Source organism: Tasmannia lanceolata, unplaced genomic scaffold, assembly GCF_043159265.1.
Source record: "Tasmannia lanceolata isolate RefF3 unplaced genomic scaffold, GAP_Taslan_0.1 ptg000008l, whole genome shotgun sequence".
NCBI classification, from domain to species: domain Eukaryota; kingdom Viridiplantae; phylum Streptophyta; class Magnoliopsida; order Canellales; family Winteraceae; genus Tasmannia; species Tasmannia lanceolata.
Genome location: NW_027518685.1, coordinates 45,804,250 through 45,830,035, shown reverse-complemented (window position 1 = coordinate 45,830,035; position 25,786 = coordinate 45,804,250). Strand labels below are relative to the sequence as shown.

Here is a 25,786-nt window from a genome sequence, read left to right as displayed (position 1 = left end):
AATTTTTAGGGACTTGATCACCCCATTCGGAAATTGGTGACCCCATTTTTTATACTAGATAATTCCAATCCTAGAAACTTGAAAACCCTCTTCCAAAACTTTAGTACCCTCTGCCAATTTTCAAGCACTTGATAAGCCCATTTTGATACTAGATAACCCCAATCCCAAATACTTGAAAACCCCCTTCCAAAACTCTAGTACCCTCGGCCAATTTTCAGGGACTTGATAAGCCCATTCTGAAATTGATAACCCCATTTTGATACCTGATAACCCCAATCGTAGAGACGTGAAATCCCCCTCCCAAAGTCAAAACGTGTTGTATATGCCAAAGGGTATTTTCGTCCGGCTTTTACTGACAAGACCTCCTTTTTCCCCGTTGATAATTTTTGAAAAGCATGGGTCCTGTTGATAATTTTGCCTAATGTTTGTCGCCCATTGGTAATTGCTCCTAGAAATTATATACCTCCGAACCCTATACCTCAAGCCCATCTCTTCATCTTCTCCTAAAACTTCCTCTCTCTTCACCCCATCCGAATCATCGTCGGAACGTCTAGAAATCCTTATGGTAATCCACCATGATTATATCCGACACGCATCTTTTTTTTTTTTTTTTTTTGATTTCGAATGGTAATCCAAATATGTTAAGTATGTTGTCAATCCACTAATTTACCCTACTTTTAGTTTTTCTCAACAATCAGGACTTGGATTGCTTTCTTTGCAAATTTGGGATGTGCCTTTTTTTAATAAATTCCTTCTTCATCAGCTGTTAATGGTTTATGACTTTCATGTTGCAATGTTCTAATCCCAACGTTACATTTGCCTCTGTGATTGAATACACTTGGATATTTGCAATTCTCATTATAGATCACATCTTTAATGAAGATCTCAACAGATGCCTCCTCTTTGAAATGTCTGCTACTGTATCTCTTCAGGCCAAACATTTGTCATTTTCCCCCTTTATATTGAATATATTACTATTAGACTGTAGTTCTCATATAGGATGGGCACTCTGTGGGATTAATTTAACACTCTGGGATGAGGTAGGAATCATGTTGCGTTTCGGCCTGTAGAGAAAGGCCATGAGTCACAAAATAGAGTTCAGTAGACCTTCTGAAATTTCTCCCTTTGTGCCTTGGCATTTGAAATTCTATCAATTTCATTTTGGGATTTACTTCTATCAAGTTCACTTCCTTTTTCAGGACTTTTGAAGTTGCCAGTGTATTTGAATTTTGAAACTTTTAGCTGATTTCATGTGTCATTATTTATTTTTATATGTGGTGTTTTTGAACTGTCTTTTGGGGTTCCACCATGTTTCATTTTATCCGTTGGAGCTGCTCTCTTGCGTCTACTGCCTTAAACACCAAGAGAAGCAGTTGGGACCCACTTGCTTCACTTACTCTTGGACACCCCACTCTTGTTTTGCTTGAGAAGTGTAGAACCAGGGAACACTTTAGGCAGATCTTGGGTCAAATGATGCGAATTCATCTCATCACCCAAACCTTTCCCATGAGTAGGCTCCTTCACTTCTCTGCTGTCTTGCACCCTGAAAACTTAGACATGGCTATCCTCCTCTTCAATCACCATACTCCTCAACCCAACCTCTACATTTACAATACCATGATTTCTGCACTATCCTTCTCTTCAAAACAATCCATGGCTCTCTACAAAAACATGCTTCAATCTTTCATCTATCCTGACAAACAGACCCTTATTTTTCTACTCAAGGCCTCTAAATGCTTCTCAGAAGGGAAGCAGATTCATAGCCATGCCATTATTACAGGCTTTTCATCATATGCGTATCTGCAAAACTCGCTGATCAAGTTATATTCTGAGAATGGACGGTTGGATCTTGCTTTCCAGGTCTTCCAACAGATGCCTGAGCGAGATGTCATTTCATGGAATATCATGATTTCTGGATGCTCCAAGAATGGATGCAGCTTGGAAGCACTAGAATTGTTTCGTGAGATGGGTTATTCAGGACTCAAGCCAGATGAGTTTACTATGGTGAGTCTTCTCAGAGCTTGTGGGCAGCTGGGAGATGCACGTCATGGAAAGTCAGTTCACGCATGGATAGAGCGGGGGAAGTCCATCTGGGATTGGAACTTGATTGTGTGTAATTCCCTTTTGGATATGTATGTGAAAAGTGAGGAGTTAGAGCTAGCTCAGAGAGTTTTTGATGAACATGAAGAAAGGGATGTTATATCGTGGAATATCATTATCGCAGGGTATGCCAATGCTGGAGAAATGGAAATTGCATGCAGGCTTTTCAACCAAATGCCTTGCAGGGATCTTGTTTCATGGAATTCTCTGATTACTGGATATGCACAGAAGGGAAATTGTAGAGTTCTGTTGAAATTATTTAGTGACATGGTTGCTGAGGATGTTAAACCGGATAAAGTGACAATTGTTGGATTGGTTTGTGCGGTTGCAGAGATGGGAACTTTGAGTCAAGGGAGATGGATTCATGGGTGGGTGGTTAAAAGCCATATGAAACTAAATTCTTTTCTTGGCTCGGCTTTGATAGATATGTACTGCAAGTGTGGGAGCATTGAAAGAGCTCTTAAGGTTTTTGAGAGAGATTCTGATAGAGATGTTCTGGTATGGACTGCTATGATTTCCGGGCTTGCATTCCACGGTTATGGAAGCAAAGCTTTGGAATTGTTCTGGGAGATGCATGAAGTTGTAGTGCCAAATGGAGTAACCTTTGTTGCTGTTCTTACTGCTTGTAGTCATGGTGGAATGGTGGATCAGGGTTGTAGAATTTTCAACAGTATGAAGGAAAATTACAGTATTGAGCCAGGAGTCGAGCACTATGGGTGTTTGGTCGACCTTCTTGGACGAGCAGGGAGGCTAACAGAGGCGAAAGACGTGATCGAGAAGATGCCAATGAAACCAAGCAGGTCTATCTGGGGAGCAATATTGAGTGCTTGTAAAGCTCATGGAAACGTGAAACTAGCAGAAATTGCTTTAAAGGAGTTGTTGAAATTGGAGCCTGAGAAGGAGGGTGGTTATGTTTTGTTGTCTAATATATATGCTTCATGTGGGAGGTGGAGCTATTCAGATAGAATTAGAGAAATCATGGAAAGCAGAGGTGTCAAGAAGATTGCGGGTTGCAGTTATGTAGTTGTCAGTGGAGTTGTTCATCAGTTTGTTGCTGTGGACAAGGGGCACCCGAGATGGGTAGATATCTATAGCATATTGAACATCTTGAACAAAGAGATGAGATTTGGTGTAGAGACCTCTTCCAAATTGATGCAACATTTGCTATTCACTCATCTAGATTGAGGTTAGTATTATTACATTTGAATTCTGTATTATTTGTAAAGATGCCATTTATTTTTTCTTGGATTTGCAATAGGTAGAACTTTTCAAACTTATTACTTTCATCATGCCATATTTCAAGATTGGATTGAGATGCCAATTTGCTATATACTGTTTAACTAGCATATTCATTGGCAAGCTACCATTCTTCTAGTTTAAGCTATGCTGAAATTTGCCATAACTTTCAAGAACATTTGTTAACTAGTGATTTTACTTTCATTATTTTTTAGGTAACCATTGATTTTTCTTCGGAAATAGCTGAGCAATCACATAGAAGCACCTCACATATTCGTAGTGTCATTTCTCAGATGAGATCAGGTGCAGATATCTCTTCCAAGATTATCCAACAGTTGCCATTCAGTCATCTGGATTTTAGGTTTGTATCATTCCATTTGAGTTTTTTATTTTTTGCAAAGATTCCATTTATTTTTCCTGGATCTGCAATAGCTGGAAACGTTCAAGCGTATTGTTTTCATCATACCATAATTCATGATTGGATTGATATGCCAATTTCCTATATACTGTTAACTAATATATTCATCCGCGGGCTACCATTCTTCGAGTTAAAGTTATGCTGAAATTTTCCGTAACTTTCAAGAACATTTGGCAACTAGTGATTTTTACTTTCATAATTTCTGAGGTAGCCATTGATTTTGCTTCGGAAATAGCGGAGCAGTCGCATAGAAGCACCTCACATATCTGAATGGCTTCTCACCGTTTCTAAGACTTCAGAAAACAAAAGAAGACAAGAGACAAATTAAGCATACTTTCTAATGGAACTCAGAGAGTAAGTGTTACCACCTACGTTGCATCAGTACGGCTACGAATGTCGGAGTTAACATAAAAAAAGGATTAGTGGATTCACTAATATTTTAATCATTTCTAAATTTATTTCTTTTACATGTTAATATGGTTATAATAGGTAATATATTGGAATTTTTTGTAGGCTAAGTAAATATAATATTCTATAAAGAACATTTGGCAACCAGTGATTTTACTCTCATGATTTTTGAGGTAGCCATTGATTTTACTTCAGAATTTGCTGAGCAATCGCATATTGTTAGTGTCATTTGTCATCTGAATAGACTGAATGGCTTCTTACCGTTTCTAGGATTTCAGAAAACAAAAGAAGAGGAGACAAATTAAGCATACTTTCTATTAGAAGGAGAACCCGGGAAGTCAGTGTTACCACGCACATAGTTGTCAAACTCTTACGAGTCGTACGAGTCAACTCCTGGGTCGAGTTGGTGCAAACCCGGAGGCTCGTGATTTCTACATGACCTTTAAGAACTCAATGGAACTAACTTTCACAACTCATATACTCATATCCATGCCCGAAATAAACAAGCAAATGATAAAGTGAATAATAGCAACTTACAGATTCATAAAGTTAGCTCTTGTTAGACGTATATACCCTTCATTAAGGGTATTTCAGTCATTCATTTTATTAAATATAATAAAAAAACACACTTTCGTGGGAGGGGGGAGTAACTCTCTCATTCTTATGACTCTCTTTCTCTCTGTCTCGTGTATCTCTCTCTCCCTCACTCGTGTATCTCTCTCTCTCTCTCTCTCTCTCTCACACACACACACACACACACACTCTTACACCATGTAATATAACATGGTATCAGAACTTCAAGCTAAGATCATCCTAAAAAAAAAAAACCCTAACACTCCACCCGTATCCCCTCTCCTCAAATCCCAAAACCCTTACTTCAGAAAACCCAAACCCAAACCCAACCATAGCCACCACGACTAGAAGTGACCCAAATCAATTCCTAATATACCCAAATCAATTCTCAAAACCCACACCTAAACCCAACCATAACCACCACCACTAGAAGTGACCCAAACCAATTCCTAATATACCTAAATCAATTCCCAAAAGCCAAATCCAAGCCTAACCATAACCATTGGAAGTGACCCAAATCAATTTCCAATATAACTAAATCAATTCCCAAAACCCTTTTACATGATGCGCATAACCCAAAATCCAATTTCTTGATTTCGTATACCCAAAACTCAAAACTTTTGTGCGCATATCCCGAGAAAAAAAACTCTTTCTTTTGCAAATCCTAAACCTAGCCGTGACACCTACCACCTAAACTTAACCCTAACCACTTGCACCCCTTTCCTCCACTCAACCCTAACCCTAACTCCTCAAACCAGTCCACAAATTCCTTTTTTTTCATGGTTTAAACTTGTTTCTTCTCTATATTTTATTCCATCGTTGGTTCCGGGCAGTTTGTTGGTGTCTCTCCTCTCTTTCTTCTATGTTTTTGGGGTATTCTTGCTTCTTTATTTGTCTTGGAACCTCGTCTTGGTGCCTTCGAACGTGATTTGTTAGTGGATTTGATTGTATATTGAGTGTCGGTAGATCTGGAAGTGGTGGTGATTGTGTCGTTGGTTGTGAGTGATTACTGTTGGTGTCTTTATCGGTTGTGGGTGACTATCCGTGGTAGATGTGGTGGTGCTTATTAGATGATGGTTAGTGGTGATCATTCTTGTTGTTTCCTCTTCACATGAAAAATGTACAGTTGGTTGTTGGAGATTTATCAGTGATTGGTTGATTGTTGGTTGATGATTGTGTTGTTGACTATTGGTTGTTGGTAGTGGATGATTATTGTTGGTGGTTTATTGGTGTTCATCTGTGGTGGCCATATGTTCGATTCTGTTGCCTCTTGGTTGTTTGAATATGTCCCTCGAGACTTGGTGCTCTCTATGTGTGCTTTCGGTGCATTGTTGGTCATGATTTGGTGATTGGTTGTTGGTGGTTCTCAGATTCTTTACCGGCTGTTCTCTTATTGGTGGAATTTGTTGTTGGTTGTTCTTGCCATTATTATTACGATTGCAGATTGTTGTAGTTGGTGGTTATTATGGCTTCAGAAGATTCCTCATCAAAGACGATGGTTGATGAGGCCATTCTTCTCCCTTCATCCCATTCATCTAGTGCTCCTTATACTCATGTAGAGGCTCCTCTACAGATGACCTCCATAAAGTTTGATGGGCAAAATTATCCTCCTTGGCGGAGGGCAGTTCGTACATATCTCCTTTGTAGGGGTAAAGTTCGTTTTATTGAGAGTGCCTCCCCAGCCACCATAGATCCCTCCTATGCGAGATGGGAACAGAAGGATGCCATGATTCGTTCTTTTCTATGGAGTGCTATGGAACCCCAGGTGGCTGCTAATATGATGTATCTTGATTCCTCTAAGGAGGTTTGGGACCATGCAACAACTTTGTACTCTGGCGCTGATAACGTCACACGGATGCGTGATCTTTTCTCTGACTGGCTTGTTTTCAATTGTGGGGAGATGACCACTGCAGATCATTACAGTTCTTATGTGGCTCTTTGTTAGCAGCTTGACCTGCTCATGCCATTCACAGTAGATCCTGTTGTTTTTGCCAAGCGTCAGGAGAATTTACGTGTTGTTCGCTATCTTGACTCTCTAGCCCCGACTATTTTCAACTACGCCAACAGATCGTCGGCTCCGGCTCTCTTCCGTCTCTTGCTGACACATTCTCTCATGTACAACGTATGAGGGCTACTCCGGCCAGTGCTTCGCATATTGATGGGTCTGCACTTGCTACTTATACTGGTGGTGATCGGGGACGTGGTTTTGGTAGGTTTGGTCATGGTCGTGGCTGTGGCTATGACGGTCTTGGCCGTGGTCGTGATTCAGGGGGAGTTCATGGTCGTGGGTCTCGTTATTGTACCCATTGTCGTATGGATGGCCACATTATTGATTATTGTTATGATCTACATCCAGAGCTCCGTCGCCGCCATAATTCTACTGCTTTGGTAGCTGCTTCTGATGATACCCACCCTCCCCACCCTGCTCCTACTGCATCCCCTTCCGGTGACTTCATGGTGGATAGTTGTGCTGACTATGAGGAACTTCTGCGCATCCGTGATAAAGGCAAGCAGCCTATGGCCACATTCGCTCAACCATGTATCTCGTCCTGTTTTCTTTCTGGTTCTACCCCTGGATCATGGCTTATTGATTCAGGGGCATGTCACCACTTGACTGCTAATTCTCATATTCTTCCGTCCTTCCAGGCAGATATCTTTAGGCTCCCTCCTACTGTTACATTGGCAGGTGGAACCAAGTCCCTTGTCTCTGGGGTTGGTATGGTGTCCATCTCTAATGATATTCATTTATCTTCAGTTCTGCATATTCCTTCATTTCCTATTAATTTGCTATTTGTACGTCAATTAACTAAATCTTTAAATTGTTATGTTTCTTTCTTTCTATCTTATTGTATATTTCAGGATCTGAAGACTGTGACGAGGATTGGATTGGGCCGTGAGGTTGGTGGCTTGTATTATCTTGATTTGACCACAGCTGGTGTTGCTCTTCGAACATTTGTTGATGCTTATCAGTGGCACTGTCGATTGGGTCACCCACCCTGTAGAGTAGTTTCAGAAATCTCCTTTTCTTACTAGTTCTGTTGAGGAGTTGTCGTGTGAGTTGGGAAAACACCATCGAGTGTCCTTCCCTTCGCGTGGTAGTCGTAGGTCGTCGCGCCCATTTGAACTTGTTCATTCAGATGTTTGGGGCCTGGCACAAACTCTTTCTTTATCTGGTTTTCAGTACTTTATTGTCTTTGTTGATGATTATTCTCGTGCAACATGGTTATTTTTGTTGAAAGATAAATCTGAAGTATTCAATGCATTTAAGTTATTTTACTTTGAGGTAGAAAATCAATGTAAGTCTTCAATTTCTTGTTTGTGTACTGACAATGCAAAAGAATACTTTTCTAGCTCTAATGGTTTTAATGACTTTCTTGCTTCACAAGGAATTATGCATCAATCTTCCTGTGCTCACACGTCCCAAGAGAATGGTGTTGCTAAGAGGAAGTTACGATACTTATTAGATATGATTCGTACGCTTATGTTCCAGATGAGAGTTCCTAAACATTTTTGGGCGATGCAGCTCTTACAGCTTGCTTTCTAGCGAATCGTCTGCCTTCTTCTATTTTATCTAGTAGTACTCCGTTTTCTGTTTTGTTTCCTTCAGGTGATCCATTTTCCTTGACTAGTGTTTTGCCCACAACCTAAGCCCTGGTTGCGACCATGGTTTTAAATTTCGACCGAAATTTCAGATTTCGGTGAGGAACGAAACCGAAACGTACCGAAATCGAAATTCCTGAAATTTACCAAATTTCGAAAATTTCGTCGAACTTTATAATAAAATATTAATTTTTTAGTCCGTTAAAGAATTTTGATCGAAATTACCGAAATTTCGATTGCAATTTCTTCCAGAAAAATGGGATTTCACCCGTTAATACCAAATTTTGCCAAAAATTTTGAGATTTCGACTGAAATTTCGGTTTCGGATAATTCCAAAATTCTAGCCGAAACCGAAATTTAAAACCATGGTCGTGACAAATTGGACTCTCGAGCGAAAAAATGTGTCTTTTTGGGTTACTCTTGTATTTAAAAAAGATACAAGTGTTATAGTCCTCACCTGCAGAAAACATATGTTTATGCCGATGTGACATTCTTTGAGGATACTTCTTATTTTAGAGAGGGTTAATAGAGAGAAAAAAGAGGGTGAGAATGAGAGAAGTGAGTAGAGAGAGAGAGAGAGAGAGAGAGAGAGAGGGAAAACGCATGCCCTAGGCATGTGGGAGGGAGAGGGCCGTCGGCTCCTTTTTCTTCTTTCACAAATTATTTTCAAAACTAGGACACTTTCTCCCATTTATTCATATTTATATGCTTCTTTTGGTGAACCCTCTTTGATAACACCACTTATCAAGTGAAAAGACTGCCCTACCCCTGAAACAAAGGAAAATAAGCTCGTAAGGGCATAATAGGAAAAATAGGATAAACAAATTAAATAAGGGATAAATGGTGTGTACAATGGTGGGTTCTAGATGATGAGGACATCCCCTACATCTAAGCATATCATATAAACATAAATAAGTCCTACAATCCTCAATAAAAATAAAATAACAAGTTCAATAATGGAAAGAGAACGATCCAATGGCCGGATCACATCACAAGTCGAGTCGAGTCACTGGGCTTTCGAGGTGAGTCGCATGGGTGACTTGCAAATTGTCAAACTCTTACGAGTCGTAAGAGTCAACTCCTGAGTAAAGTCGAGTCGTTGGGCTTTCGAGGTGAGTTGCATGAGTGACTCTCCTTTGTTGAAGATTCCTCCAAGACGTTTGGTGACTCGAACGAGTCGCTGGGAGTCAACTTGAAAAAATAACTCTTATGAGTCAAGTCGAGTCACTGGGCCTGGGCTGTCTTGTTTTGATGGTTGAAAACTTGGAAGTTGAAACTTAGAACTTAATTATTTTTGTGCATGCAAGTTACAAGCGTATAATTGTTTATAGTTTTGGCTTAATGCTTTATCTATGTGCTATTGGGTTATATTTTTTTTAAATGCTTATTCTTTTGATATATTATTATATTTTTTGAACTAAATTTCTGTTCTTGTCAAAAACTCTTACGAGTCACGAGTCAAAAATTCAAAAAATCGAGTCCCGGGTTGACAACTATGACCACGTACGTTGCATCAGTATGGGTACGAATGTCGGAATCCGACATGACTATTGAGCGTCAGATCCAGTTAACATTAAAAAGAATGATACGTGGATTCACTAATATTTTAATCAATTCTAAATTTATTTCTTTTAAATGTTCATATGGTTATAATAGGTAATATATTGGAAGTTCTTGTAGGTTAAGTAAATAAAATATTTTATTTTCATATAAGAAATTTATTATTAAAATAAAAAAAACTCAAAACATGCGATAATTATAAATTTGTTATAGTAGCATTTAGAAAATCAAAGATAAAGGAGACCTGGAAGTATTGCAGTCAATCCTAAAGTATTGGAATCCAACATGTGTTTGACGTGGGTAGTCAGCCATTTGTTAGAATCCATGCAACATAGGTTACCACCCCGGACTCTATGAGCTTACTTTAATAGCACTTCCAAAAATGGCATGATTTGTCCTTCATTAAAAAGGGAACGAAGCAAAACTGCTTTTGTTGACGTAATTGAGACCATAGTTGCTAGAGTGGGAAGCAAGTGCGAGAAGCGATGTGGGAAGTGAGGGGTTTAGAAAAGAGAAAATGCGGGAAGCGAAAAACTCTAAAGAAAGTAAAGAGAAAATGTTTTGAGAAGCGTAATTGAAAGTCAAAGTGAAGCATATACTAAGCCTCATTGGATGCGAACAAGTACATAGAGTAGGATTGTAGTAGGTCAGGGAGGAATAATTAAGGTAAGGACTACAAGTTGACAAGAAGACTTTGCGACTAATTAGACTTACAAGTTTTAGGAAATGTTGTATACATAGAGTAGGATTGTAGTAGGTCAGGGAGGAATAGTTAACTTAAAAAGTAACATGCCCCAATAGTGTCCACATTTGGAATACACTATAGTCATGCTTAGATGTAGTGCTCAGTTGGTGTGGAACTAGTGACAAACTGACATGTCATGTAATACCCGGTGAAAATAACAGTTATTTATGCATAAAAACTATTCACATGTTACTATTCCTCTCAGTTTTGCCTATAAATAGAGCAGCCAGGAAGAGAAAAGGAAGAAAGAGAAAGAAAAGGGAGGAAGAGAGGGAGAAGAAGGAAAAGGCTAGGAGAATCACTTCTCCCTGATCGTTGTCATCTTCAAGGTCAAGCATCTTCAAATTCTCACTTCTCAGGTTTGACAAGGCAGGTGATTGCTAGACTCGACTGGTGTCTTTTCTCAATCAAAGTGATAGAGATATGATTATATGTTGTTTTATTCAGATATTTCTTATCCGTTTTACTTTAAATATTCATTGTTTACATTTGGAAAATATCAAATCATATTTGTTTAAAATGATGAAATGTGTTTCTGTGGGACACGATCCCGCGAGTGGGGAATGGCCCGTGAGCCGCCTCCCTCTCTTGGTCTCTCGTACCCACGCGAATGACGTGTGCCATATTTTTATATTATTGATTTAATTCATCTTTTTCATGAACTTGGGGATCACTAAAGCAATCCGAATTTCACGCAAAAGAGAATGACAGAGTCGCCACCTAAATGAGAGATCTAGGACCTATAATTGACCAGAAATCTAGATTCGTTACCTAATTACGAGAATGGAAGGTATGGGGAGTTACCACCACATGCACCATTCTTGCCCGATAATCCGGTCTTCAATTCCAAAAGTTAACTCTCTTGAATTTCTTTTAAATGGCTTATTTAACTCTATATTAATGTGTGAACTATATGACATGCATCCTAAGATCTAATTTTAATGCATTTCCTAATGTGTATCTTGATTTTCTTAATTCGTTTGATTTCAATATATGTGAAAGTTTTCCTAAAATTCTAATTTGGGGAAAAGTCCTAAGTGATTTAATCAATTTTAATTTAAGGTTTTAAATGATGAAAGAAAATAAAAACTACCCTAAAAAACCCCACTGATTGTGTGTGGGGCCGACTCGTGCTCGGTATGCCTTTCAAAGCATCCAAAGCTACCTACGTATCCAAGCCCCACTGGAATCAGAGTTGATCGTAGTTCGGTGCCTGAACTAAACTACATGCCTAAGACATCTAGGACACCAATCTAGACTGGAAGGACTGTTTCAACAGTTTTCAAGAGATTATTTAATTCAAGTTGAGTAGATTTTATTATCCTAGGACTCCATCTAAGATGCTATATGGTCTTATCTAAGTGCAAGACATCCCTTAGACTAATGCAGGTGAACCTACATCCTAGGTAACTAGGCTTGTCCTATGGGAAAAAAATGGTAACTAGTGTAACTAGATCTATGACTCAATTCCTAATAATAACAATCGGTCGTGATGAGGCTGAACTCCCTAACTCTAGGACACCCTAAAACCTAGAACATGACATGACATAAGTGTTCCTAAAGGGGCTCTAAAGTCTCTTACGGTGGAGACCGCAATCCAACGGTTCCGAAAGACATGGGATAAATTGATTCAATTTGTTGAAGTTAATGATTTTCAGTTCCTTAAAGGTTTCCGAATCCTAAAATCTAAGGAATACCAATGGCTCTAATATTGGCAAGTTTCCGCCTTGAGTTGCATCCATGGAAGGGAATCATGCTTTCCACCCTTGAAAATTTAGCACGTAAGTTATAATATGTTATTGTCTGGCATATTTCTCAGGATTTTCGTGGACAATGGACCTCAGAGCCAATAACATACTATAATTTAAATGCGCAAATCATCGAGAATTGATCGCAATTAGGATACGATTATGAATACAATCTTGGCGGTTAAACTATCTTACCTAGGCCATTTTACAAAGGAAATCTATGACCCCTAAGGTTTCTGTTTCAACGGCTTAAGGAATGAATACATGATATAAAATCAAAGTTTTCATGAGGTTTATGATTAATTTCGATTTTTAAGAGATTTTATCAATTTCAAATCAAGTGGGTGATTTTACATAGCAACCCATTGCAAAAGAATCCCAAACAAGTTGAAATTTATACAGTAACATGATATGGACGAATATAGCTTACTGAGAAAATTGCCTGGATTCATATGATAATTTGCTATTAATTTCTGATTTAATAATATTGAGACCAGATTGTTTGAATTACAAAGAAACCCTTAGAAATCGAACTCCAAATCAATTACAATTTTGACAGTAATAAGGAATGAATGAATATAGCATACTGTGAAAATGTCATGAATTTTGAATACGATTTACTATCAATTTCCGATTTTTAAAAGATTCAAGTCAGATCATGGATTTACACAGTATCTTATAATAAATCTAGTCCAAATAATCTCACATTTTTACAGTAGTTTCATCTTGACAAGAGACGATTACTGTAACATTTTCATGAATTTTGGAGGTGATTTACTATCAATATTGGATCTCACAAAATCAGACTATTTCGAAAGAAAAATCACAAACACATGGTTGCTAACATCCTAAAATGATGGAAAAATCATATTTGATATAAAATGAATTATAAGATTTTCTACCAAAATTTCAGAATCTAAAAATTAAAATTCCTCCATAAAATCGATTTTAAAAGGAAAAAAGATCAATATGCTTTCTTGTAATCAAAATCCGTTTATTATGAATAAATAAAAAATTATATCAAAACATTGTAAAAACCTTTGAAATTTTTTTTCTAATGTTCCAGTAACCTAAGTTACTCGTTTGTAAAGAAAAGGTTTGAAATTTATTTAATTTGATATAAAAAGAATTATGGCACGCAAAACTGGGCATTGATTAGAAAACAGTAAAGAAAATATTTTTTTTCAAAATTTTATTTCGTGAAAAATTCAATTTATAATTAAACTTAAACTCTGGAAAATTTCATTAATTTTCAAAATCATTTGATATTCATTAAAAATAGGCTAAATTTAAAATAATTTAAATTCGGACTAAATAAATTTGAAAAAATATGAAAATTTTTGAGTGATCTAAAAACCCTAAAAAACCACTGGAAATAAAATTTCACAAAGTTTGGACTTAATTTGATATACTCTTGGTTTCATTCATCGAGAAATAACCCTTTTCGGGGTTATTTTTCGAAAAATAGAACGAAAGATGAAATGATCAAACCGTGGCTGAAAATTAAGTTTCCAGTGGTTTTTTTTATTTTATATTAAACTCAGAAAATATCAGTTTTTTTAAAAATCCATGTTTTCAAACACTTGCTTTGAAAACCCGATTCAAATCCATATTGAATAAAGAATGAAAGAAAATCATTATTAAATGGTGGGGGGAAATTAATTTTCCCATAAAATTCTGGATTTTGAAAACTTATTATTTATTTTATAACATACTGAAATTTCATTGAAAAATTCATTGATTTAAATCATATACGAAAATAAAAACCCTAGCATGCTTTTCTACTTTTGATATTACAAAGATGAAGGAACCCACCGTTGATCGCGCTCATTCTCTCTAGGATGCGTAGATCCGAGGTATACGCTTTGTCGCACCCTTTTATACGCTCTAGAAACCCCAAAGAATCATAAACTAGCCTCCAATATGTTGAATGTAATGAATATGTGAAAGTTGTGAAGAACCAAGTGGAAAAGATGAACACAAAAGCAACAAAAGATAGGAATGAATTCGAAGGAGGAAGAGAGAGATGGATCAATTTTCTAGAGAAAGGCCAAAGGTTGTGCTTGCTTTGTTTTTATAGAAAAAGTTAGGGTTAGATTGGATTTGGAAGTTTCCAATGTGAGGACTCCTACCTTTAATTAGTTTCTAATTTGTGCTTTGACTCTCATTCTTTGATTTTCATATTGAACTTATTTCTAAACCTTATTTCTTGCAAGCTAAGAAATGCTAAATTACACAATGGAGATCCTTCAAGATCAATCTAGAAGCATTTTCACATAGGAAACTAGCTTTTATGAATGATTTTCGTCCAAAAAGGGGTCCCCGAAGTTTGAGCTCGTTTTTGACCTATTTAGAGGGTGATTCAGGAAAAGTCATAAACTAGAAAGTTGTAGATCTTTTCGAGATGTTCGAAACATGTATAATTGCAAATTTTTTGGACGAGAAGGTAAAACGTTATGACTATTTTACTAACCTGACCATACTAGCCCTTTCTAATTATAACTCTTATTTTCTTTATTATTTTTTTCAAAACAAATATGATGTCACCAACCACGTCATCCCATGTTGGATGTTTTTGCATCTGGCCTCCCCATGTGGGGAGCCCACTTATGTGGCCGACCCACATGGGTGGGTCCACATGGACCCCCACCTTGTGGGCTTTAGCCCAATGGGCCTTATGACATGTATTTTGGTTTTTTTTTTCAATGAAAATTCAATAAAATCCTTTAAATTCAAATTTTTTATTAATGAACTCAATACATATGACATTTATGGTGCACCCTCGACATATGGTCGAACCACCCCCTTTAGAAGAAATAATTTTTCGGACCAAAATGCACCTGTTTGATCATTACGCACCCATAGGCGACTAAAATGACCTTAAATTGGATTGCCCCCAAAGGAAAAAGTTAAAAATAGAAAGTCTTCATGGTCAAATCTAAAAAAATAGAAAGTTTTAAAGTTTGCTTCTTTTGGTGGGTGATATCAAACAGGATCACTTGGAATCCCCTGAAAATGCCCAAAATGCCCTCGACACAAAATTTTCAAATCAAACGAAACCCCTGAGAAATTTCAAATTTAGCAGGTTTTCCAAAATTCATGAAATGACTCGTGACTCCTTAGACACACTCTAGAGATCAAATGAAACACATTGGAAATGACCAAATTACCCCCGAGGTGCAAAAATAGGCAAAAATGAGGGAAACCCTGAGAAACAAAAAATAACAGTTTTTCCTACTTGATTGGAAACTTGAATTCTCATCTTTCGGAGACTAATGGAACCCCCTAGAGACCTTCGTGATTGCGAATCAACTTCAAAACACTTAAAATGAGGTGAAATTCAACCTAAAATGCAAGAATGCCTAACCTAATGCAGATGACTGACACAGACCAAACAAACCTTTCGCTACTTAAAGCGTAGCAAAATGAGGGTGTCTACAGTTTCATTCTGGAGAATGAAATGAAATGTTGGATTTCATATGCATGAAAAGTTTGAACGAAAATGAGAAATGAAAGAAATGGAAGAGGTAAATGTACGAGTTTCTCTCTCGTGTGACGTGTTTGTACCTCTGAGCCTTCGAATTACCCAAAAGCGGAAGCGGGTCAAGTCCAAAGCGGACAATACGAGGGTGAGGAGGATCGTTACAGGAAACTTTAGAAATAGAAACAGTTGGAAACTATTGGGCTTTAAATGGTTTGTTTTACTATTTGGTTAAATTGTTTCTATTAAAAAAATCCTATTAGTATTAGTTTTAAATTCACATTATGTTTTATACAAAATACTGCGTATTTTTATAGTACTGTCTCTTATTATTGATTTCAGTTACTTGTCGAAGCTTTTATATACCTGCTCTCCTAACCCACTTTTTCCCACCAGGATTTGAAAATTTGGATGAGGGAGTATTTCTCAATGAGGAACCTTAGTTATGAGAAGTGTGAAAGCAACTTGAGGAAATACGGAAATGATGAACCTAGTCAATCTCCTCAAATGTAAAAATGTTTTAAATATGTCATACTTGGGATTTTTGTAAATTCGGGACTGCGTAATTACAGAAATAAATATGTTTTGTTGCCCGTAGCGATCCGTGCAGTAAAAATCCGGGTCGTTACAGTTGGTATCAAAGCTGTATCTTCTCTAGTAGGGTGTGTTGGTCCCACACCGGAAGCGGAGAGAAAAAGTTCTCGGGCTATTTGTGTAGATCCCTCACCTTCCCTGTGTAGAGGCGTCTTCTGCGGAAAAATAAAACCAGGATGGCTGCAGTCTAGAACGAGACAATATCAGAGCCACCAGAATTAGTCTGTGAGGAACCTGATTGCACGAGTCTTGGGTATGTCTTAGGAAAGGGGTTAGATAGATGAAACATAGACAATAGATCGAGCTTGAAATATATCTAATCCTCCGTGTGTTCGTCTTACAGATGCAGAATGTAACCATTTCTTGTTGTTACGATTATGGTAGAACCATTTTCTCCTAAGAGTATGGAGAGGAGTTTCGGGGACGAAATTCTTTTAAGGGTGGTACAATGTAATACCCGGTAAAAATAACAGTTATTATGCATAAAATCTATTCACATGTTACTATTCCCCTTAGTTTTTCCTGTAAATAGAGCAGCCAGGAAGAGAAAAGGAAGAAAGATAAATAAAAGGGAGGAAGAGAGGGAGAAGAAGGAAAAGGCTAGGAGAATCACTTCTCCCTGATCGTTGTCATCTTCAAGGTCAAGCATCTTCAAATTCCCACTTCTCAGGTTTGATAAGGCTGGTGATAGCTAGACTCAGCTCGTATAATTATCAATTAATGTGATTGAGATTGTGATAAGTATCTTGTTATTTTATTTCATGTCAAGACTAATTCCATTTTTGTGGTTTGTTTTACTCTCCGGTTAAATTGTTTCTATTAAAAAAATCCTATTAGTATTAGTTTTAAATTCACATTATATTCTACACAAAATACTGCATATTTTTATAGAACTGTCTCTTATTATTGATTTCAGCTACTTGTCGAAGCTTCTATATACCTGCTCTCCTAACCCACTTTTTTCCACTAGGATTTGAAAATTTGGATGCAGGAGTATATGTCAATGAGGAGCCTTAGTTATGAAAAGTGTGAAAGCAACTTTGGGAAATACAAAAATGATGAACCTAGTCAATCTCCTTAGATGTAGAAAGGTTTTAAATATGTCATACTTGGGATTTTTGTAAATTGAGGATGTAATTTAACATTCCGCTGTGTAATTACAGGAATAAATATGTTTTGCTGCCCGTAGCGATCCGTGCAGTAAAAATCCGGGTCGTTACAGTTGTGGTATCAGAGCTAGGCTAGGTTTAGTCAGTGAGGAACCTGGATTGAGTATTGGGTAGGTCTTAGAAATGGGTTACGCATCACAATTGAATACACATCCCTTACATGTATGAAAACACCCACCAACGTTGATCACTTAGATGACATTAAATAAAATGTACCAACCCACCCTAACTTATTGTCTGTTGCATTAAGGATGATATCTCTCATAATAACACATGATTGGAATTATTTATCAGATGTATCAAAGGAGGAGAGCTGCTAACCAGGGTAATGCCCTTGAAAATGATGGACCTGATCCAGCTGCGGCTTCTAATCAGGGTGGGTTGCAGATGCTTGCGACGATTCTGCAGCAGAATCAGGCTTCCCTCCAGGCTATTACAGCTTGCCTTGCTGCTCGCCAGGAATCGAGGCCACGTGACAATGCCTCTCTAGTGCATCGCCACTTCCGAGACTATCAACCATCTGAGTTCATTGGAGTAGGCGACCCCTTGGCGACATATCATTGGCTTATAGAAATAGAGGGGATTTTGCTGTGATGGAGTCCACCGACACTCAGAGGATACATCTTGCTTCCTTCCTACTGAAGGGAGAGGCAGGTGTCTGGTGGCGGAATGTGGTTCAGAACTATCCCGCAGTCAAGACTGAGACTTGGGAGCAGTTCAAATCCCGCATCAACAATCAGTTCTTTCCTGTGCGTGTCAGAGATTAGTTGGCAGGGCAGTTCGCAAATCTTAAGCAAGGGGCGTTATTGATGGCTCAGTATGGGGCCAAGTTCAGGGGGCTTTCACATTTTACACCGGGATATGCAGCTATCGAGGCAGACCGGGTTCAGAAATTTGTTAGCAGACTTCGCCCTTCTATCCAGGTGAGTATCATTAACCTAGCTTCTCGGACTTTGGCTGAGGCCTGTGAGAAGGCAGAAGTGGCGGAGGACTGCGTAAAATTAGTACAGGCAGCCAGATCGCAATCGTTTGCTAGCAAGAATGAGGGACCCCCACTAAAGAAGGCCAAGACTGAGGCAAGTTTAGGGCAGTCTAAGGTGTTGTGCCCTCATTGTGGGAAAGTTCATGTCAGGCAGTGCTGGAGAACGTTGAACGTATGTTACCATTGTGGAGATCCTAACCACAGGAGGAAGGACTGCCCAAAAACCTCGCAGTATGCTCAGCCTCGTCCTTCATCCAGCAGCAGAACCAAGGGAAGGGAAATCAGTACCGTTCTCTGACATAAGACAAAATTGCGCCTCAGGGAGCTGAGAGACGTTTCTTTGCACTCGTTAATGGCACTACTGAGGCAGCAGATGCGGCGGCTGAAGGTCAGGATTTTAATTAATGTTTTCCTTTGTTATTTTATTCTTGTTGTAATTACAAGCTATGTTTAGCATTGGCGTAGGAACGATAGGTCTTAATTCTGGGGGGATCATACGAGTAGAGTATTGGCCTAGGGTAGAAATTCGTAGAGTTTTCACATCCGTGATTAGTACTTCAGAATTTTGGATATGAAATAGTAGGATTTGTAAGAGAGATAAGATCTGTGGAGCTTAGGGAGTTTAAAAATGATTTCATTAATGTCGGAAGAAAATGATTAAACCTCTTGCGCTTAAGATCACTTTATAATAGGGTTTTGAGGATAACCCGAAGGAGTTGAAGATTTAGATGGATTTCATGGGAAGTCAATTGTTAATCACAATTGGAGCTGGCAAAGTAGAGGGAATGATTTTAAATTGTCTATTGGATGGTAAATATTAATGTACCAAGAGGTGCGATCATAGTAGAAAGATAATTCTTGATGTTTGATTTTTTACGTGATTATAAGATTGTTGATGAAAATATATGAGTATGTTTATGAAATTTGATGATTATGAGAATGAAAATGCACCAAGATTTTATCAATGAAAGAATTCTTGACTTGTGAAAATTTCCTCTACACATGGTGGCATTTTAGAGATAGTATATTGCTATATCTAACGATCTTGTCATAAAATTGTTGAAAATTCAGGATGGCTCGCACAAAGTTTACCCCAAGGAAATTTACCAACTAGACTCACTTCAGATATTTCCCTTCCGAGGAGACCGAGCCCGAAGAAGAGATGCAAATCCCAGTTAATGCTAAACCCTTAAAACAGAAATATAGGGATCATTCTTTAGATTCGGAAGAAGAACTAGAGGAGGATCCGGAAGAAGAACCAGAGGAGGATCCGGAAGAAGAATCGGAAGAGGAACCAGAAGAAGAACTTGAGGAAGAAATTCCCGAACTTGAAAGGGAAGCATCAATAGAAAGGATTGTCCATATTATCTCATCCGATTCTGAGAGTTCATGGAGGAGGGAAGATCAGGTATCACTTCACTCAGAAGAAGAGGTCACTAGTGCAAGGAGGAAGAGGCCAAGGATCGAAGTAATCGAAGGAGAGTCAGTAGGCGATAAGTATTCGAGCACTGAAGGTTTCTTAAACTTTGGTATTTTAGGTTAAAAATTTAGACCTATCATATTAATGTAGTTTCAATTCATGAACTCTCATTTGTTTATGTCGGGGGTAGAAAAAAATATATAAGTAAAATCAATTCAACTTGGAGTGCTGAATTTCGGGGACGAAATTCCCTTTAAGGCAGATGGAATGTAATACGTGACCCCGGCAAGGGTCGGTAATGAAAAAAAAAGGATTAAATAAAAAAGGAAAAAGTAAAATTTCGGGGACGAAATTCTTTTAAGGGGGATGGAATGTAATGCCCGACCCCACCAAAGGTCGGTGAAATTGGTAAAAATATAATTTAATCTTGGCCGTAGATTCCTCGATCGAATATCAATGGTTTAGATCTTCGATTTGAGCCTTTCGATCCGTTGCATCCATAATTGGACCCTTAGGATTGCCGATCGAACTCGAGTAGACATCAGATCATGTCACTCGAGCATCGATCTTGTTTGATTTTAAAAGATCAGAAGAGTTAGTAAATCTATTGACCATATTCAATTATCCTAAAAACAATCACTCAATTTAATCTTGAGATTTTCCATAGAAAATATCTTCCCAAATCCACATAGATTGGACAAATTTGCCATAATGAGAAAGTGTGCCCAATCATGGGATTTGCTTAGATGGCAAATCTCCCATGGTTGACTTTCTTTCCCTCCTTTTTGGTAATCATAGGTGGCACATAAAACATTTGGAAAGATATTCAACTTTCAAAATCTAAATTAAAGGAGGGAGATATTCTTTTTTTATTTATTTTCGTCATTTTTATTGTAGCTTAAATTCGAGACATCAAATCTTGTCTGTTTGACTTGATTTTGGTCTCATTAGATAGGTTTTTCGATTCCCTATCCAACGAGCAGAAGATCAAGCAATTTGGACATGATTTGATGAAGTTATGGCCCATTTACCATTATGGTATGGGTCAAATACGGGATTTATGTTTTAGGACTCTTTTCAAGCAGGTTTAAAGATGTTTTATGTTATTTAAATTAGAAAATAAATTAGTAGGATTGTGTATATCTTCCAAATATTAAAGAGTTGACTTTGCTTTTCTCATTTTAGTAAGCCATGCTAGTACATCATATTTCAGGCATTTTTAATTATAACTGAAACTTAAAATCCTTGGAGGGAAAACCAAAAGGGAAAGCCAGCACAATAAATGAGAAATCACTTAAATCATGTATGAGAATTAGGAATCAAAATGAAAGAAAGAAATCTTTGATTTGAAAGAGAAAAAGAGAGGGAAAAGAAAAATAGAAAGACATTATAAATAACTTAAGCTCTCCCCTTAGGTTGGAAAAAAATTCGTCAAAGGGGAGAGAGAGAGAGAGAGAGAGAGAGGAGTTTGTACGCGTGGCCGGTCTTGCTTGGACTTGTAGAGGAAAGGCTCAATGGATTTCTTCATCCACAAGTAAGTAGCTTTCTCCCCTCTTTTGTTCATGTCCATATGATTAAACAATGGTTTTCATTAGTTCCAGGGTGTATTACACCTTCACGTTCATACATGTGCACTCTTGGTTTTCAGCATATATATATATATATATATACCAATTAGGGTATTTTCATAAAACCGATGATTTTCATATAGATGTACTGTTGATTTTGGTGTACCTATACATATTCATATCAATCAAATGATTTTGACTGTAGTGTGTACCCATTAAAAATAATGATTTCTATGTATGTGTACGGATGATTTCAATGTGTATATCTGTATTAGTATTAATCCAAAATTTTGGCAGTTAAAGTATATTTAGAAAATCAATGATATTTATGCATGTGTACATTTAATTTCGATGTGTATATATGTATTAGTATTAATCCCAGATTTTGACAGTTAAAATATATTAATAAGATCAATGATTTTTGTGTATGTCTACTGTTGGTTTTCGGTGTGTGTGTGTGTGTGTATGTGCGCGCGCGCACATTCGTATTAATCCAAGATTTGTCAGTTAAAGCATACTCATTAAATCGGTGATTTTCGTATACATATACAAATACTACTGTACATTAATTCATAAATTTTGCCAGTACTTGTATGCTTATAATATTGTAGATGAATCTTTTAATTTTCGTCAGTAATAGTATGCCTATTGTGATGTGTATAAATCCACATTTCATCAGCACTTGGACATCCATATGAACGCGTCTATTTTGTCAGTACTTGTATACTCGTACAAAAATATTTATAAAGCATTTGATTCCATTAGTAATGTATACTCATACTAGAGTATATGAATCCTTTGATTTCCTCCCATACTTGTATGTCTTCACCAGTTTACATATGTATGTAGTTTGGATCCCAAAACAGACCCGTTTTGCACGCCGTAAATGTGTGTTTTGCATTCCAAAAGCAGGACAACAGTGTAGTATGTTTATGTGTGTGATTGTGTCCCAAAAACGGGGCAGTGGTTTAGTATATTTGTGTGTCTGATTGCATCCCAAAAACGGGACAGCAGTGATCAATGTCTGTCTACGTGCTTTATGCCCAAAAACAGGGAGCTCCTAGCATTTGTCTGCGTGTGTTGATGCCCAAAACAGGTAGTGCATGTGTGTGGACTTTTGTGCCAAAACTCGGCAGCATTTAGGCATTCTAAGTGTGTGCTTTAGTGCATGTGTGCAGCAAGGGCAAATATACATGAAATTGGGACCCTCAAAACGGGACCGCACTATGTTGTAAGCTTGTGGGTATTTTGAGTCCCATCTTGAGACAAAATCCAGACATGTGTGTGTGTTTGGAGAACTTAATCATAAAACAAAATTTGACATTGCTTACACCCTATCACTTGACTCCAGGACCGTCGCACTCCACTCCCTTATCGGAGCCGTTCCATTCGTTCACATCCGTAAGTAAAAATGGTAGGTGATAGCTAGACTCGACTGGTATCTTTTCTCAATGAAAGTGATGGGGATATGATTATATGTTGTTTTATTCAGATATTTCTTATCTGTTTACTTCAAATATTCATTGTTTACATTTGGGAAATATCAAATCATATTTGTTTCAAAATGATGAAATGTGTTTCATTCTGGAAAATGAAATGAAATGTTGGATTTCATATGCACGAAAATTTTGAACGAAAATGAGAAATGAAAGAAATGGAAGAGGTAAATGTACGATAGTCTCTCTCGTGTGAGGTGTTTGCACCTCTGAGCCGTAGACTTACTCAAAAGAGGAAGCGGACCAAGTCCAAAGCAGATAATACGAGGGTGAGGCGGATCGTTACGGGAAACTACAGAAATAGAAACAGTTGGAAACTATTGGGCTTTAAATGATTTGCTTTACTATCTGGTTAAATTGTTTCTATTAAAAAAATCCTATTAGTATTAGTTTTAAATTCACATTATGTTCTATACAAAATACTGCGTATTTTTATAGAACTGTCTCTTATTATTGATTTTAGCTACTTGTCGAAGCTTCTATATACCTGCTCTCCTAACCCATTTTTTCCCACCAGGATTTGAAAATTTGGATGCGGGGGTATTTGTCAATGAGGAACCTTAGTTATGAGAAGTGTGAAAGCAACTTGAGGAAATACGGAAATGATGAATCTAGTCAATCTCCTCAGATGTAAAAAGGTTTTAAATATGTCATACTTGGGATTTTTGTAAATGCAGGATGTAATTTAACCTTCCGCTGTGTAATTACAGGAATAAATATGTTTTGTTGCTCGTAGCGATCCGTGCAGTAAAAATCCGGGTCGTTACAGTTGGTATCAATGCTGTATCTCCTCTAGTAGGGTGTGTTGGTCCCACACCGGAAGCAGAGAGAAAAAGTTCTCGGGCTATTTGTGTAGATCCCCACCTTCCCTGTGTAGATCCCCATCATTTCATTGGGGATGGAAACAGAAACATTTTGTCGTTTTGTGTAGGTTTCAGCTGAAATTTATAACCATGCCCACAATTTACCTTCCTCACATTGTGCCTAATGGCACAAAAGTCATCCTCATATAACTCCACCAACATATCAAAAATATTCACCATCACCGACATTTGCTGCTCAATTATGATTGTTCGCTTTATATTGAAGGACGAAGGTGAATTCTTGTACGTACGCAACCCACCACACATGCCAACTATTCAACTTGTGCTTCCCATTTATGTGCTTCGATGCCTCATGTTGAAGTAGTGAATGAACTCAATTTGAAGCAAGTAATTCCACCTATGACGGAGGGCCTGGATAATGGCTTACAACTCCATGTCGTGAGTAGAGTATTTATGTTTGGTATTCCACCTATGACGACATAGATGCATCACAATCCACCTTGAGTATTTATCAAAATCTGATAATGCAAAAATTGATGCCTCTGAGTTTTGCTTTGCCCAATGGAAGCTCTTCTTTACCTTTACAATCCACTTGAATGGCCCACAAACCATCTTAATGGGTGTAATAACAGGACTGGATTTTCTATCAAACCGTCTGTAAAGAGTTGCTAGAACAACCCAGGAATGGATGCTCTCTAACCTTTGGCTATTTGACCATCTTTTGATCAACCATACGACATTGTCTATCTGCTTGAAGCTTATCCTTATCTCATAAGGAATGCGCCCAACCATATGGCGATACATTTTGACATTAATCCTTTTCTTTTAAACTCATTAAACCCCTTGAGCCAAGTATTATTTTGCCAAATTAGTTTGATCATGTTGGCGGAGGGATCCAAGCCCGTAATTTGACAATCCACCTTGAGTATTTATCAAAATCTGATAATGCAAGAATTGATGCCTCTGAGTGTTGCTTTGCCCAATGGAAGCTCTTCTTTACCTTTACAATCCACTTGAATGGCCCACAAAGCATCTTAATGGGTGTAATAACAGGACTGGATTTTCTATCAAACCGTCTGTAACTAGAACAACCCAGGAATGGATGCTCTCTGAAGTTTGGTTATTTGACCATCTTTTGATCAACCATACGACGTTGTCTATCTGCTTGAAGCTTATCCTTATCTCATGAGGAATGCGCCCAACCGTATGGCGATACTTGTTGACATTAATCCTTTTCTTTTAAACTCATTAAACCCCTTGAGCCAAGTATTATTTGGCCAAATTAGTTTCAAAATATAGTTTCAAAATATTGACGGGGGGATCCAAGCCCATAATTTGAGAAACAGAGTGTTAGGAACCCGTGAGCTCAAATAATACTTGACTTGCCGGAGGACGGTGATGAGGCAAGGTTTTTCACTGTGGCTCGACCAACTGACAGAAAGACTGAGGCCCTAGTGACGCCACTCACAAGATTGTCCTTTATCCTCTTCTTCGAGGAATATTCTGTTCTTGCCTCAAGTTAACAAAAACTAACAAACTTTCTTTGGTAGATCTTGATTGGTTCTCAGAGGATAGGAATGGCTGCGACCGTCAGATAGTCTCCTTTTCCGATTACCGAGTTATGAGTCACCATCTTCTCGATAGCCGAGGGTTCCTGCTACTACACGCTGCCCATGGAAGAGTAAATGCATTTTCAAGCACCAACAACAAAACCTTATAAGAATTTCCTCCAAAATCAATTTGGAAATCCATCCCCTAAGTGCTATCCTCTTGAATCTCGATCCATGAGCAGGCAATGTTCAAGTGCGTGAGAGACAAGGTTGTAGTCATAACCCTTACCAATTGGCTGTCTTTTGGCCATGGT

At 37.9% G+C, this 25,786-nt stretch overlaps 1 protein-coding gene across 10 annotated transcripts in view; it reads left to right on the top strand.

Moving 5' to 3' along the window:
- Positions 1–488: 488 nt before the first annotated feature.
- The window catches only part of LOC143885333 (Tetratricopeptide repeat (TPR)-like superfamily protein), a 38,669-nt gene continuing 13,371 nt past the window's right edge, over positions 489–25,786 (top strand). For 4 of the 10 annotated variants that reach the window (XM_077389453.1, XM_077389456.1, XM_077389452.1 and 1 more), the window contains exons 1-2: positions 490–3,286; positions 3,552–3,697. In XM_077389453.1, coding sequence (XP_077245568.1) covers positions 1,309–3,285 — 1,977 coding nt within the window. In that variant the 5' untranslated portion in view covers positions 490–1,308 and the 3' untranslated portion in view covers position 3,286; positions 3,552–3,697. Of the gene's footprint in view, positions 3,287–3,551; positions 3,698–6,178; positions 6,596–16,265; positions 16,281–23,615; positions 23,737–25,786 lie in introns of those variants that run through there. The other 6 variants (XM_077389460.1, XM_077389458.1, XM_077389459.1 and 3 more) reach the window with 5 other exon arrangements.